At 43.0% G+C, this 15,085-nt stretch overlaps 1 protein-coding gene across 3 annotated transcripts in view; it reads right to left on the reverse strand.

Annotated features, from left to right (window-relative positions):
- Positions 1 to 15,085, reverse strand: part of spg11 (SPG11 vesicle trafficking associated, spatacsin) — a 75,433-nt gene that overhangs the window by 58,120 nt on the left and 2,228 nt on the right. For 2 of the 3 annotated variants that reach the window (XM_079500478.1, XM_079500479.1), the window contains 10 exons: positions 12,952 to 13,139; positions 11,302 to 11,520; positions 8,390 to 8,594; positions 7,666 to 7,803; positions 6,583 to 6,980; positions 5,870 to 6,015; positions 5,609 to 5,726; positions 4,038 to 4,193; positions 3,594 to 3,766; positions 50 to 226 (listed from right to left, as the gene is read on the reverse strand). In XM_079500478.1, coding sequence (XP_079356604.1) covers positions 50 to 226; positions 3,594 to 3,766; positions 4,038 to 4,193; positions 5,609 to 5,726; positions 5,870 to 6,015; positions 6,583 to 6,980; positions 7,666 to 7,803; positions 8,390 to 8,594; positions 11,302 to 11,520; positions 12,952 to 13,139 — 1,918 coding nt within the window. The remainder of the gene's footprint in view (positions 1 to 49; positions 227 to 3,593; positions 3,767 to 4,037; positions 4,194 to 5,608; positions 5,727 to 5,869; positions 6,016 to 6,582; positions 6,981 to 7,665; positions 7,804 to 8,389; positions 8,595 to 11,301; positions 11,521 to 12,951; positions 13,140 to 15,085) is intronic. The other variant, XM_079500480.1, reaches the window with a different exon arrangement.

Raw genomic sequence — 15,085 nt, forward strand, 5'->3', positions numbered from 1 at the left:
TGTGTGTGTGTGTGCGTGCGTGCGTGCGTGCATGCGTGTGTGCGTGTACCATATTTCTAAGCAGTGTTTTAGCCTGCTGTAGGTCTCTGTTCGACAGGCAGGTGAAGACGAGGCGAAGACCTGTGCATCTCAGATCTGAGATCGTTTGATCGGGTCTGCCCTGCCTCTGCAGGAAGGCCTGGACACGTGGGATCTGATTGGTCAGGACAGCCTTCTGGACCAGAGCCTGTACACACACACACACACACACATATCACAACAAACACACACACATTAAGCCATTGTTTCCGAAAAACTGGGTCACGACGCGGGAGATTTCAATTGGGTCGCTAAAATATTTTTAAAGTATATAATCTGATTATCCTCTGCTAAGTAAAGCAAGCATCTTGCTACTTATGCAACCACATACATGTGTGAATTAATAATAATACAACTTTATTTGTATAGCACCTTTCATGACATGAAATGCAGCTCAAAGTGCTTTACAGAGCAATGGAGAAAAAAAAGAAAAGCAAGGCATAAACATTAAAAAAACAAGAGCAGTAATGCAATACAGTGAGGACATGAATAACACAAAAAATTAAAAGATTCATTTTTATTTAAGAATTATTATTATATTATTATGTGTGAATTAGGATATTCTGTGCTTAACCCCTTTAGACCTGACACCAGATTCTACATGTGAATGTGAATGATTGTATTTATTTAAGTGTCGTGCCACCTTGTGGCCCACCATCCCTCATGGGATTATATGACACCTTGTGGCCCACCATCCCTCATGGGATTATATGACACCTTGTGGCCCATCATCCCTCATGGGATTATATGACACCTTGTGGCCCACCATCCCTCATGGGATTATATGACACCTTGTGGCCCATCATCCCTCATGGGATTATATGACACCTTGTGGCCCACCATCCCTCATGGGATTATATGACACCTTGTGGCCCATCATCCCTCATGGGATTATAGGACACCTTGTGGCCCACCATCCCTCATGGGATTATATGACACCTTGTGGCCCACCATCCCTCATGGGATTATATGACACCTTGTGGCCCACCATCCCTCATGGGATTATAGGACACCTTGTGGCCCACCATCCCTCATGGGATTATATGACACCTTGTGGCCCACCATCCCTCATGGGATTATATGACACCTTGTGGCCCACCATCCCTCATGGGATTATATGACACCTTGTGGCCCATCATCCCTCATGGGATTATATGACACCTTGTGGCCCACCATCCCTCATGGGATTATATGACACCTTGTGGCCCATCATCCCTCATGGGATTATATGACACCTTGTGGCCCACCATCCCTCATGGGATTATATGACACCTTGTGGCCCATCATCCCTCATGGGATTATAGGACACCTTGTGGCCCACCATCCCTCATGGGATTATATGACACCTTGTGGCCCACCATCCCTCATGGGATTATATGACACCTTGTGGCCCACCATCCCTCATGGGATTATAGGACACCTTGTGGCCCACCATCCCTCATGGGATTATAGGACACCTTGTGGCCCACCATCCCTCATGGGATTATATGACACCTTGTGGCCCACCATCCCTCATGGGATTATATGACACCTTGTGGCCCATCATCCCTCATGGGATTATATGACACCTTGTGGCCCATCATCCCTCATGGGATTATATGACACCTTGTGGCCCATCATCCCTCATGGGATTATAGGACACCTTGTGGCCCATCATCCCTCATGGGATTATAGGACACCTTGTGGCCCATCATCCCTCATGGGATTATAGGACACCTTGTGGCCCATCATCCCTCATGGGATTATATGACACCTTGTGGCCCATCATCCCTCATGGGATTATATGACACCTTGTGGCCCATCATCCCTCATAGGATTATATGACACCTTGTGGCCCATCATCCCTCATAGGATTATATGACACCTTGTGGCCCATCATCCCTCATGGGATTATATGACACCTTGTGGCCCATCCCTCATGGGATTATATGACACCTTGTGGCCCATCCCTCATGGGATTATATGACACCTTGTGGCCCATCCCTCATGGGATTATATGACACCTTGTGGCCCATCCCTCATGGGATTATATGCCACCTTGTGGCCCATCCCTCATGGGATTATATGACACCTTGTGGCCCATCCCTCATGGGATTATATGACACCTTGTGGCCCATCCCTCATGGGATTATATGCCACCTTGTGGCCCATCCCTCATGGGATTATATGACACCTTGTGGCCCATCCCTCATGGGATTATATGCCACCTTGTGGCCCATCCCTCATGGGATTATATGCCACCTTTTCGCACAAGTTACAATAAACCGTTATACACTTAGTTCTTTACTTATACTGCTGATCGCATATTGGCATACATAAATACAATAAATCCAAAAAAAAAAAAAACATAAAACAAAACACCGTAACTAGCATACATATTTCTTACTGGCTGTACAAGTCTTTTTCAAATAAACGGTTAATAAATTGTGCATCATTCATATCCATCAAATGTACAAATGTCTTCTAAATCATGACAGTTTTCTGAAAAACTTTTGTTTCTATGTCAGTTGTGCTCAACCTTTTTCATGACCCCCAAGAATTCATATATTCACATATGACTGTGAATGTGTGGCTCCAGGCAGCCCCGTGAAGACATCAAGTGCTATTCCCCCGTCACATAGCCTATACTTGCCGAGCAAAACAAGGAAGTGTGTGGCTCTCTGCGCGTAGCTACTTTTGTGAATTTAATAGTTTTATTAGGTTAATATTGCTATATGTTTGGAACCGTTTTAGAAAAGCAATAAGCCACGCGAGGTCCCAGCTTACCGTGGATTTTACCATGGCTGAGATGGAGAGTTGTTAACCAAATGAACCCTTATAGATCTTTAACTCTTGAGAGTGTAAAATAAAACCAAGTGGGTCCATTTCGGTCAATTTAACACTCTCAAGAGTTGAATAATTAATTTACAAGAAGTCTACACAATTACAGAATGTAGAAAACATGTTATTTTGATCAACATTGGCCTTTTATCTCTCCTAATGGTACCAACATCAATACAGTTTTTTAGTTTGGGTCTGGAAGGCTAAATGTCATCAAATGGTGGTCCGTGGCTCAAATGCAGAATAAATAATGGACCTTGATATGAAAAATCTTGCAAACCACTGATTTAAGGTATATTTAGAACGGATACAAAATATGCGATAATTTGTCAGTCTGCCGGTCTCAAGTTTCACATGTATTCATTAACCAGCCGCTTATGCAAAGCTGCTGGTAAATATGTATGTATGGATGTTTGTTTGTTTGTATGTACTTTTGTAATTTTTTTGTAATTGTAATTTTTTATGTATATTATGTCTGTTTTTGAGTCTGGCTTAGAGGATTTCATCCTCTGCTGGAAATCTTTTCAATAAATAAATCAATACATTTCAATAAATTTCAATAAATAAATACATTTCAATAAATTATATGTACTTTCTCAGTCATAGTTTTATCTCCTGCGGTCAGCACCTGCCCACTACTGGTGTGCGCTCCTACCTTCCTGTTTGTTCGAATAAATTATATGTACACATCTTACCTCTGTTGAGAGGAGGTCCCATTCCTCGTCTTGCTGCTGAGGAGTCGCTAGGGTGTGTGGCAGAGGAGCGTCCACCCTCGTCGTCGTCCAGGGGAACTTCTTCATGTAAACTCTGAGCTCAGTGATGTAAGCGTCCAAGATCTCCACACAGTGCTCAGAGTCAGCATCTAAAACTACACACAACATCACACTACATAAGACTAGGGGTGCTCAGAGTCAGCATCTAAAACTACACACAACATCACACTACATAAGACTAGGGGTGCTCAGAGTCAGCATCTAAAACTACACACAACACAGAGTGGCGCGCTACGAGCTTGTAGGTCTGCTATTTTTGAAAAATCAAAGAACCACTGACACAGAAACATAGCTTTTTCAGAAAACTGTCAGGATGTAGAAGACATTTTTAGAATCTGATCTCAGGTCAAAATGGGTTAGTCTTACCCTGTGTGTTGTCGAGTATGGTAGTGACTTGTGTGTTGAGGAAGGACAACGCGAGGCTGAGTAGCTGTTCGGAGAACTGTCTGCTCTGAGCCTCATTGTTAGAATCTCTGATGGATGAACAGAGCAGGTCCAAGGCAGGGCACAGCTCCTGGATGGCTGTGGAGAGGAAGGACACATTATTACACAGTGATGGGGTATTTCACTCACCTCTGTCCGTGTGTATGTGTGTGTCTTTAGGAGACACAGCTGTTCTGGTCAGATTTGGATGAACTTTCGCACATATGCTGACAGTTTAACCAAGGACCTGAATTATGTAGTCTATGAAATTCAATTTGACACGGTGCTACACCATAATGATAGATACTGTATTTGATATTCATTTTACCTACCCCTATATAAACCCAGTGTAACTTCAACCACCATTTTAATGTTAGATTCATCGAAACAGCAGTCTTTTTTTCTGGTGACTCATACTGCCCTCCTAATATGTGAGGTGCCTGTGTTTTTTTTATTATATATACTAGCCCTTACCCGTTGTGAGATATTGCCCCCCCCCCCCCCCCCCCCTTGTGGCCGCAGGGGTACTGCGCATTTTTAATTCACTAATAAATTCATTATTAATCATTAATGTGTAAAATCGAAAAAAGGGCTTCGTTAAGACCTCCATATTATTATGGTCAATGCCTGTGTGAAAAGTGGGAGTGATTGGTGCAGGCATTGAGGAGATACGGCGTTTCTGACAGACACACACTCAGACATTGTCAGAATTATAATTAAAAATATAGTATGATATATGATGATATATTATATATATATATATATATATATATATATATATATATATATATATAAGAAAGCTTCCATCATTGTTGCAAAGCATTCGATAGCGTGTACAGGAAAGCTATGATGCACATACTGCTCAACTATAGAATTCCAGAGGAAATGGTGAAAGCAATAACAGGGATGTATGAGAACCCTGTATGCTTTGTGCAGAGCATTGATGGAGGAATGGAAGGAATTCCAGACAACCACAGGCATCCTTCAGGGCTGACACACTCTCCTTTTCTCTTTGTAATTGTCGTTGACTATGTCCTTGGGGCAAGCGATGGATACCATCTCCTCCAGGAGGTCTCACAATATAAGGCAGAAGAACTGGACGTCAAAGTCAGAAATGGCTGACCGACCTTGACTATGCGGATGACTGCACTGCACTGATTGCTGAACACATATCCAAGTTGGTCCATTGCTCAATGCCAAAAAGAATGCCTGCTTCTGAATGAAGACTCGGTTCACCCAACCATCCGCTCCATGGACGGCAGTGACATCAAAGAAACCCTGTCACAATGCCATGGTCTTTTTCTATAACATTACATATAAGTAAGTAGCGTGGGTGGCGTAGGAGAGAACCTCCTGCCATAACAACACTGGAGAACTCAAGACCCTGATGTTGGTTAGGAGAGAGGGCGGAAGGCAACGATTCAGGAATCCCAAGTTGGTTTTTGACCGCACTCTCGCATCGGGCATATAATAATATGGCCAATACAAACTGTAAGTTTAGAGCACGCTCTTACTGCTGAGCTGACTGGGTGCGTCTCCGTCAGACACACTGCCGCCTGCAGGATTCAAAATGTTCTCTTTACTTTTCAGGAAAAAATCCACCGTGTCCAGCTGACGGTTCTTCAAACCAGCCTGGAAAACACAGAAATGACATTTAAGAGAGCCATTTTGTAAAATTACGGAGAACGTTTTTTTTGTGTGTGCTTTACATTGAGACAGGCAGAGAGGAAGACAGATTAGGGGAGACAGACAGTAGGAATTAGGGGACATGCTACCTGCAGTGCATGGAGAGGGATGGAACAGCGCCCCCAGCTGTTGAGGTGACACAGTGCGTCAACGGTGGCAGCGCTGCCAAACACCATCAGTTTGTTTAACAGCTCCTCCTGAGTCACTCCAAACAGAACCTGGACTAGACCACTACCTGCAGACACACACACACACACACACACACAGACAGACAGACAGACAGACAGACAGACAGACTTTAAACACTTCCAAAATGTGGTAAAGGGCATAATCAAGATGAGCAAAACCTGATTAAGACAACTGTTTTTTGACCAATATTTAAATTTACTCGGGCATGTAAATTGTAAACACTTAGTCAGATTTGTTTTGAATGTGCACATGTCAGTAAATATACAAGTGTAACGGCCGGGCTTCACCGGGCGCGTCAGCGTCGCGTCAGTGTCGCGTCTCCGTCACCGTCAGGGAATGTTCCCTTTTTAATCAATGAAGGGTGGCTCCACTGCCCGCGTTGCGTTGCGTTGACGGAGACGCGGCGCGTGCATTAAAATTGAACCGGTGCGTTTTTTGACGCACGCGACGGAGACGCAACGCGTCAGGTGGAGCTCTGGCGTAAGATATAACAACTTCACCATACCGGACTGTAAACCGTTATTGTCCTAATCGCACTTCGCACTTCAATGGAATTACTGGATTATTCCCAGTAGTCGGGGTATTAGTGCACTTTTACTATAAACACACTCACCATCAGGCTGACCCTTCAGCAGCAGACTGTGTTGCTGTTCTCCACATCGCTGTACAGGCACTGCCTGGCAATCCGCCCTGTGGTAGCTCACACTTTGGGACTGCAAGTCCCACAATGCCACAGTAGCCTGGTGTTCACCGGGGTTTGAAGACACGTAGGTGAGGACGGCAGAGAACGCGGACACAGAGAGCAGCGACAGGGAGGCGAACTCCGGGATGCATAGACTCACGGCTGCTCCACAGGGAGGGGCTCTGCTTTGGGAGAGCCAGGCTGAGGAGAGGACCCCGTCTGGATGGGGGAGGTCAGAGAACCAGGGCTGGGGGACAGAGACAGGGTGCTGGGGGACAGCGCCAGCCTTGGCGCTGTTGTACATGGATGACAGACGTGCCTCCCAGGAGCTGGTGGAGAGGATGGAAAATTAACAGACAGAAGTCTGTGCACAGCTTTTATGTGTGTGTGTGTGTGTGTGTGTGTGTGTGTGTGTGCGTGTGTGTGTGCGTGCGTACTCCAACATAACACTCCCTGACTGCAAGTGTCTATCAGCGTATCTGTCTGTCAATCTTTCTGTATGATTCCCTCTCTATCATTCAACTTTCCTATGTAACTTGAGCACTCAAGTTATTGATAAAATGTCCTCTCAATGGCCACTCCGGGGCTCTGTAGCTTTCAAATTGTCAAAGTAAATAAAATAAAAACAAGATTTTGGGGTAGAATCTCCTTGTTTATCAACAGAAGTGCACTGTGGACTCTAGCTTGTGAGATCGCTACTCAACTTTCATCACTGTGGTTTCATCAATTTCCCTCAAATGATTTTTCTATTTTGGGCGGGAACCACTTTTGGTGTTAGCATTATGTTGTGCTTTAGCTATTGAAAAATAGCAGATCTACAAGCTCATAGCGCGCCACCGAGTGGCGCGCTACGAGCTTGTAGGTCTGCTATTTTTGAAAAACCGAAGAACGACTGACATAGAAACATAGCTTTTTCAGAAAACTGTCAGGATGTAGAAGACATTTGTAGAATCTGATCTCAGGTCAAAATGGGTTAATAAAGGTCTGTCTGTCTGTCTAATGCTTGCATATTACCGGTCAGAGGTGAAAGCGGTGCCCAGGGCATGGTGACTCCACGTGGAGCTGAGCATACTGTCCTCATCTCTGGGCTCTGGAGGTCGCATGGAGGGCCGTCCAGAGGTCACACGACAGAGCAAATGGTCTGGGAAGGTCCTGGTTGGAGGTTGGACAGACATACAGCATGTTGAAGACAGACAATGTCCTGAATATGAAAACAATGTGCTGGCACTGTGATGTGTTGCAGTAGCTTGCAGATCTGCCATTTTCACTATGAAAATCCTTGAACCCCATTGAACGTTTTTTTTTATTTATTTTTTTATAATTTTTATCCCACGATTTTGTAACTCAGCTTTTTTCACCCAGTGCCAATTATCTAGTGTAATCCTGGGCGCTACACTTCCTCTGCCAACCTGGGGGGGCAGCGGACTGACCTCATGCCTCCTTCTATGCATGAGGAGTCCAAGCTGCTTCTTTTCACCTGACAGGGGGGAATTTCCCTGGCCGGACGTAGCGCGTGGAAGGAACACGTTATTCCGACCAGTTCCTTTCCCCTCCATCAGGCGCCCCGGCTGGCCAGGGGGAGGTAGTTTAGAGACCAGGATTACTGCATGTTTTTGTGAGGGTACCTACCCTAGCGGAACGTTTTTGAACGTTTTTAATGACATGCCCCAAATAGTGGTGCCAGGTGTAATGTGGTTAAATTAGTCCAGCCCACAGTGTCCTCCTGAAGAACTGTTACCTGAAATAGTGGTTGAGGTCGACCGCCACGGCCTCGTGGGACGGACTGACGGCTACAACTGTACTGAGATCATCAGACACCTGCAGGTCAGAGAAGGAGGAGGGGCAGGGGGGAGGGCTCTGCTCCTCTTCCTCAAGTCCAGAGCTCATGTACAGAGGGAGGTTCACCGTGGCCAGCTGTTTCCCCTCCATGCTGTCAAACACATCTGGAGCTCACAGTTAAAGAAACATGCTCACCGAGTCACAGGTAGGGCTGACACGATCATCAACGCTTTGCTGACGATTGCGATTAACAATTTAGTTGTGTGTTTGGCATTGAACACTGGGAAATATGAATACAATTTACATTTATGTTTCCCTTTAAAGGGTTTGTAAACAATTACAGGGTAGATATATGACTAATAACTTGGATACCGGTATGCAAAGAAATTACCGCTAACAATAGACAAAATAAATAATGTACTTTGACAAAAATACGCCAAATGTAACAATTTAATACTTTAAAGAAAATGATTTTAACTCACAACCGACCAAGGACATGTTTTTCATGAAAGCCCAGAGCACCAAGGACGTGTTCGCTCTGTACTACAAGTCAACATAGCATCTCTGTTGAGATAAACCAGAAACGGTCCGTCCATCAACAAAAGTATTCCCTCTCATCCACTTGCATGTTGCTGTCAAAAGGAATAGAAGGAATTTCCCTTTTGTCTTATATTAACCCATTCCGGCGTTTTAAGCATTATGTTATGCTTTAGCTATTTTAAAATAGCAGATCTACAAGCTCGTAGCGCGGAACCGAGTGCCGTGCTACGAGCTTGTAGATCTGCTATTTTTGAAAAATCCTGAAAATGTGGCACAAATCTTTGAATATGTATTCTTTCAGAGCTAACGTTTTTAACTCAAATCTTTGCTTCTAGGGGGGTCCCTAGAACAACATATTTTCAGATGGGGGTCCGTGGCCAAATACAGATAATTCTGGGGGTCCTTGACATGAAAAAGGTTGAGCACCACTGATATAGAAACATAGGTTTTTCAGAATACTGTCAGGATTTAGAAAACATTTGTAGAATCGTCCTCAGGTCTAAATGGGTTAGTCAGAATGTTGGCAGTAACCTTGATGGATGTTTTTGCATTGAGGCTGGAGTGTGAAAATAGTTTTTCCTATTTATCTGCTTTCATTTCAAATTTGAAGCTAAGGGTCTACGTACTATTGTGCCGAATATAAGACGACTCTGATTATAAGACGACCCCCATTTTTCAAGACTCATTTGTGGAAAAAGAACATTGAATGTTAAGTAGTCTAGTCTCTGATTATTATAATATGACCCTGTTTTTTTATATTCAGGCCAATAGGGTAGGCCGTAGGCTATATAGTTTTTCTGTCAAACACTCAGATAAAGAAAATACTCTAGGGTGTGTCTGATTCCCAAGTTTCCCAACCCCACACCACCGTAGCAAAATATGGTAACTCTTAAACCTTTGAAAATGGAAAAAAGAAGCAGTGCAGGGATCAGTCAGGTAGGAATATGAAAATGTTCAAAGTAGCACTGCTTAATTCCCAAAAGGTGTAAACAGCAGACTTGCAAAGAAAAGGATTCCAAGGCACTCGATGATATGATATATTTTTCATCAAAGATGGAGTGCCTTGGAATCATTTTCTATGCAAGCCTGCAGTTTACACCTTTTGGGAATTAAGTAGTACTACTTTGAAAACCCTTTTTTTTGTTCTTATAACTTGGGGTTATCCAAGAACAAAACAACAACAGTAGCAACTGTATTTTCACATATATTGCCCAATACTGTATTTATTCTGGCATCAGTGCAAACACTGCAAACACTGCATTGCGAAAATGTGAAAAATAACTTTCACACCAATTTGAAATGACTTGACTGTCGAGGCACTTCAAACAGCCGTGGTCAACAGTTTACCTATAGAGGGTATGCACATGCATAAAGTGAATTGCAAATCGAGTGGCAAAGTGAAATGGTAAATGGTGCATTTATATAGCGCCTTTATCCAAGGCGCTTTACATAGATTGTGCATTACATTCACCCATTCACACACACATTCATACACCGATTGCGGCGGAAGCCATGCAAGGTACCAACCAGCACATCGGGAGCAATTTGGGGTTCAGTGTCTTGCCCAAGGACACTTCGATATGTAAACAGGAGGAGCCGGGATTCGAACCGCCGACCCATGGATCATTGGACGACCTGCTCTACCTCCTGAGCCGCAGCCGCAGCCACAGCCGCCCTAGTGAGTGACAAAGTGAGTTTAATGTCGTTTAACGCAATCAAATACAACTTTTCTGTTTGGATGTATGGGTTGTCAAGGCCAGAAAGTAGTTTTTTGCCACTCAGTAGGCGTTCCCGCATAACTTCCGGGTTTGATGATGATGTCGCACGCATACCCTCTATACAGGCAATACTCTGAAGATAATCACTATACCGTAGTGTATAGTGATTCACTTTTAGAATAGAAAACTACAATAGTTTTGACAGGAGGAGCAGGATATATTTATTTAATGTACTGCCTACGAAGGACCCCAACAAGCCATAGTGGTTTCTGTCTGTGTTTAATCGTATTAGCAGACCTTGTATTGAACTGTACTTTCCTGTGCTTGTCTTTGCAAACTGTATCACAAGCACACATTATACTTCATAACGATGCACCCCTTGCGAGCGTGTAGCTCGTCTATTTTTAAAAAGTATGAAAATGATGGCATTTTTTTAAACAACGTTAACATTTTTCAAAAGCATCATGACTAAAATATGGACGCAAGATTAAGAGTGTAGGTGAAAAACATTGCTTTCATGCTTTGTATTGTTTACGTCCTCCCCCTTTCCTCTACTCACTGTACTGCCTCTGGGCACTCTTTTAGTGAAACATGAATAAAGATTTGAGGATACAAATGACTCCGTTGGTGGCGAGGACAAATAGAGTTCCTCTGCAGAGATGATACTGGCATACTGGGATAGGCAGAGGGAGGTCACAGCAGGAGAGAGGCTGTGGGTCATCTCCTGCTCCCTGCTCCCATGTCAACCACAGCAAGGAGCTGTCATTCAGCAGCAAACAGCACCTCCCGTCCACAAAGCACAGCATGCGGATGGATATTATCTCACACACACCTGCAGGGGGGAGACAGACGCAGAGAACTGTGATAAACTGTGCATGTAAACTCCATGCCAACTGTACCAACAAACGGAACTTTGTACTCACCGATGTTTGTCCATCGGTGAGTACAAAGCTTTTTTACCGAAGCTCCCCAGCTTCACCCTGTTTTGTTAACTTGTTATATAGAGAGTATGCGCATGCTTAAAGTGAATGGCACATCGAGTGGCAAATCGAGTGGCAAAGCAACATGCAAAGTGAGTTTAACATTGTTTAACGTTGTTTAATGCAATCAGATAGAACTTTTCTGTTTGGATGCATGGGTTGTCAAGGCCAGAAAGTAGTTTTTTGCCAGTCAGTAGGCGTTCCTGCATAACTTCCGGGTTTGATGATGATGTCACATGCATACCCTCTATAGGTACTAGGTAGTGGTACCCGTTCAGTGATGTAAATAATAGGTTTTCAATGTAATGGAGGGTGACATGATTGCGTCCTTTCTCAATTTAGTGAGTAAGTATTACAGGATGCAGGCTATTTGCATCACTGCCTGCTGTTCACAAACTTGGCTCACCCTGCAGGTTCAAAAAATCCACACAGTTAGGAAGATCTGCTTTTTGTTACTGTGACAACATGCTTCAAAAACAAGTTGTCCACATTAATACCATTGAGCCTATTTCAAGGTTTAATTGCCAATTGTATATATTTTAACTGTCATTGCCTTTAGCTTTTCCTTTTTGTTGGTTCTAGAATAGAATAGAATAGAACTTTATTGTCACATCACATGAATTACAAGTAAAACAGTGGGTGAAAAGCATTGTAGTGCAGCTTGAAACAACAACAGCAGTTGAAAGTGCAAAAAAGTGCAAAAAACCTTAAGAACGTTTGATTACAAACCTAACGACACTCATATTAATAAATAGATAAAGATAAAACAACGATAATTAAGTCCAGTGTGTCCAGAGTGTTCTATTGTTGTCATTGTTTTATTAATTTGTGTTACATTATCAATTCATACACTCATGTTCATATTTGTATTTAGTACTCTTCGCCGTTATATTTTAAATGTTTTGATTGATAATGCCATACTTTCTTGGGCTCTTTTGTATTGCCTCTGCAATTATTGTAAGCCTGTACCTCAGCATCATTGAATATGAGGGTTCGCCCTCAATGCCTTTTTTGAGGTTTTAACCCATTTTGGGCGGGAACCCCTTTTGGTGTTAGCATTATGTTATGCTTTAGCTATTGAAAAATAGCAGATCTACAAGCTACGAGCTTGTAGGTCTGCTATTTTTGAAAAATCGAAGAACTGTCAGGATGTAGAAGACATTTTTAGAATCTGATCTCAGGTCAAAATGGGTTAAACAAATAAATAATCGTGATGACGACAATGATGATGATGATGATGAGGGGACAAACTGGCAACTTTGGGAAATGAAAACAACACTTACTGATGTCCTTGTCTTTGAGCATCTGTACCAGGCTGCCTGCAGGACACTGACACCGACAGACCAGAGTAGTGGATCCAGATCGCTCTACTTCCACCTCAAACAGCTTCAGTTCGCACTGTGAGCCCACGGCCAACAGTCTGAGACCGCTGACAGAACCTGTATGAACAGTCATTTCTTCCCAGGAAAAACTGAAGGGACAGCCAAGCACAGTAGAGAAGAAAAGAATATATGAAACCAAATGTACCCCGGTCCCTAATTTGTTGAACTTTAAGAGACTGGTGGAAAGTTTCCACAGAGTACCACAGACGAAAAACAGTCTAAGTCCAAATTTCATTCTGACCCCTCCACGAAAAGGCCTCGTTGTCCTGACCCCTTATCTATCATTTATACATTATGGATACATAGCGTGGACTTAGACTGTTTTTCGTCTGTGGCATAACATGTTAATTCAAATGAGTTTCCACTGTTACATGCAGAGCTGGGCCAATATATTGATATTATATCACAATACTAGTGTACTAAAGATCGTCTAGGATTTTGGATATCTTAATATTGTGCAATGGCTTCTTAAGTGTTGCGTTTTCCTGGTTTTAAAGGCTGTAAAGTGGTGTAACTTCTAGATGAGCTCACCTTTACCCAACCACTTAGTCATAAGCATTACTCAGTGATTATTGATCAAAAATCTCATATTTTGTGAAAGAACCAAATTGTGATGACCACAATATGAATGTTGAGGTATTTGGAAAAACGTATACTATAGTATTAGTGAATGATATTTGATTTTGTCCATGATTGATTGATTGAAGTATTTAATAACAGTGTACATTTCACATGAAACCACAACTCAATACAAAGACTGTTACTGTGGACGACACAATGATAAAGCATTACACTTGTTTACAAGGGTCCACCATTTTCAATTCATCAGAACATTTAGAGACGTACAAATATACACCTTTATATAAAGAACAGGAAATCATGTAAGGAGGTAAAAAGAGAAAATAAACTTATATATACAGTAAGGGGGGGATTCAGATTTTATGGGGCCAGTTTCAAATTGCAGCCGCCCGTTGTTGCCCGTTGAGAGCGGTTTTGAAGGAGTCAAGGGATTCGCATGTCTTAATGGCTGTTAGTAGGGCTTTCCACATTTTGGTGGCATAGGAGCGAAATTATTGTAGTCCCTTGTTTGTACCGAAATCACTACACAGATTATCGCTGTAGTCTCATTCTAGCGGTCAATTGATAGAATGCATGATAGGTTCCCTCTATGTTCCCAAGAGAAGAGTTTAATAACAACTTGCACAACGGTTAACCCTTATAACATTAGGTTTCAGACGTACATGTGTGTTGTTTTTACTTTTATAATGCTACACAGTAAAATCCTAATCTAAGAGTGCATGTACAAAATGTAAACAAATCGACTCTTTGAAAGTTAAGGATCGCAGGACCACAATGGAAACAACCCCTATAGGGCTTTAATATCCGCACCATTGTGTAATCGTACCACTGTAATATTTGCAAACTGTTAATAAGAATAGAATAGACTTTATTTGCCATTTGCACAAGTGCTTGAAGCTCAGCTCCCATAGAAACAAGACAAAAACAAATTAATTCATAGTCTAAAGGCTCATACATAGTCTGGATTTTCGGTGGTTAGGTGACCACCGAACTACAACATGACGTCACAAGCCGCGGTGAAGAGCAAACCACCGCCACCGCCCCAGCCCTTCTCTCTGTTTTTACTCACCACCGCTTCATGTTATTTCAGCTCCGGTGGTCAGCTCACCACCGGAGCGGTGGTCACCTCACCACCGAAAATCCAGACTATGAATAGGCCTTAACTCTCAGTAAGAGGGCGAGAAGCGACCTCGCCCTAAACGGCGAGCACGCGTGCACGCATCCGCCTAGGTGACAGCAGAATGCTGGGCGAGCACTGGCGCTTTGGCATGGGGGTCAGATCAACATATGGAATGAAATGTGTACTGGCCATATATGGAGTGTGTCTTGAGTCTACAGGGTTTGATGAGGTCAGATCAACATATGGAATGTCAGAACAGGTCAGCTCCATATATGGAGATCTAAAGTTTTGAGGTTTGAGGTCAGAACTGATGTAGAGTTGCTGGCCAATATTGAT

This window comes from Electrona antarctica (assembly GCF_951216825.1).
Source record: "Electrona antarctica genome assembly, chromosome: 5".
Taxonomy (NCBI): domain Eukaryota; kingdom Metazoa; phylum Chordata; class Actinopteri; order Myctophiformes; family Myctophidae; genus Electrona; species Electrona antarctica.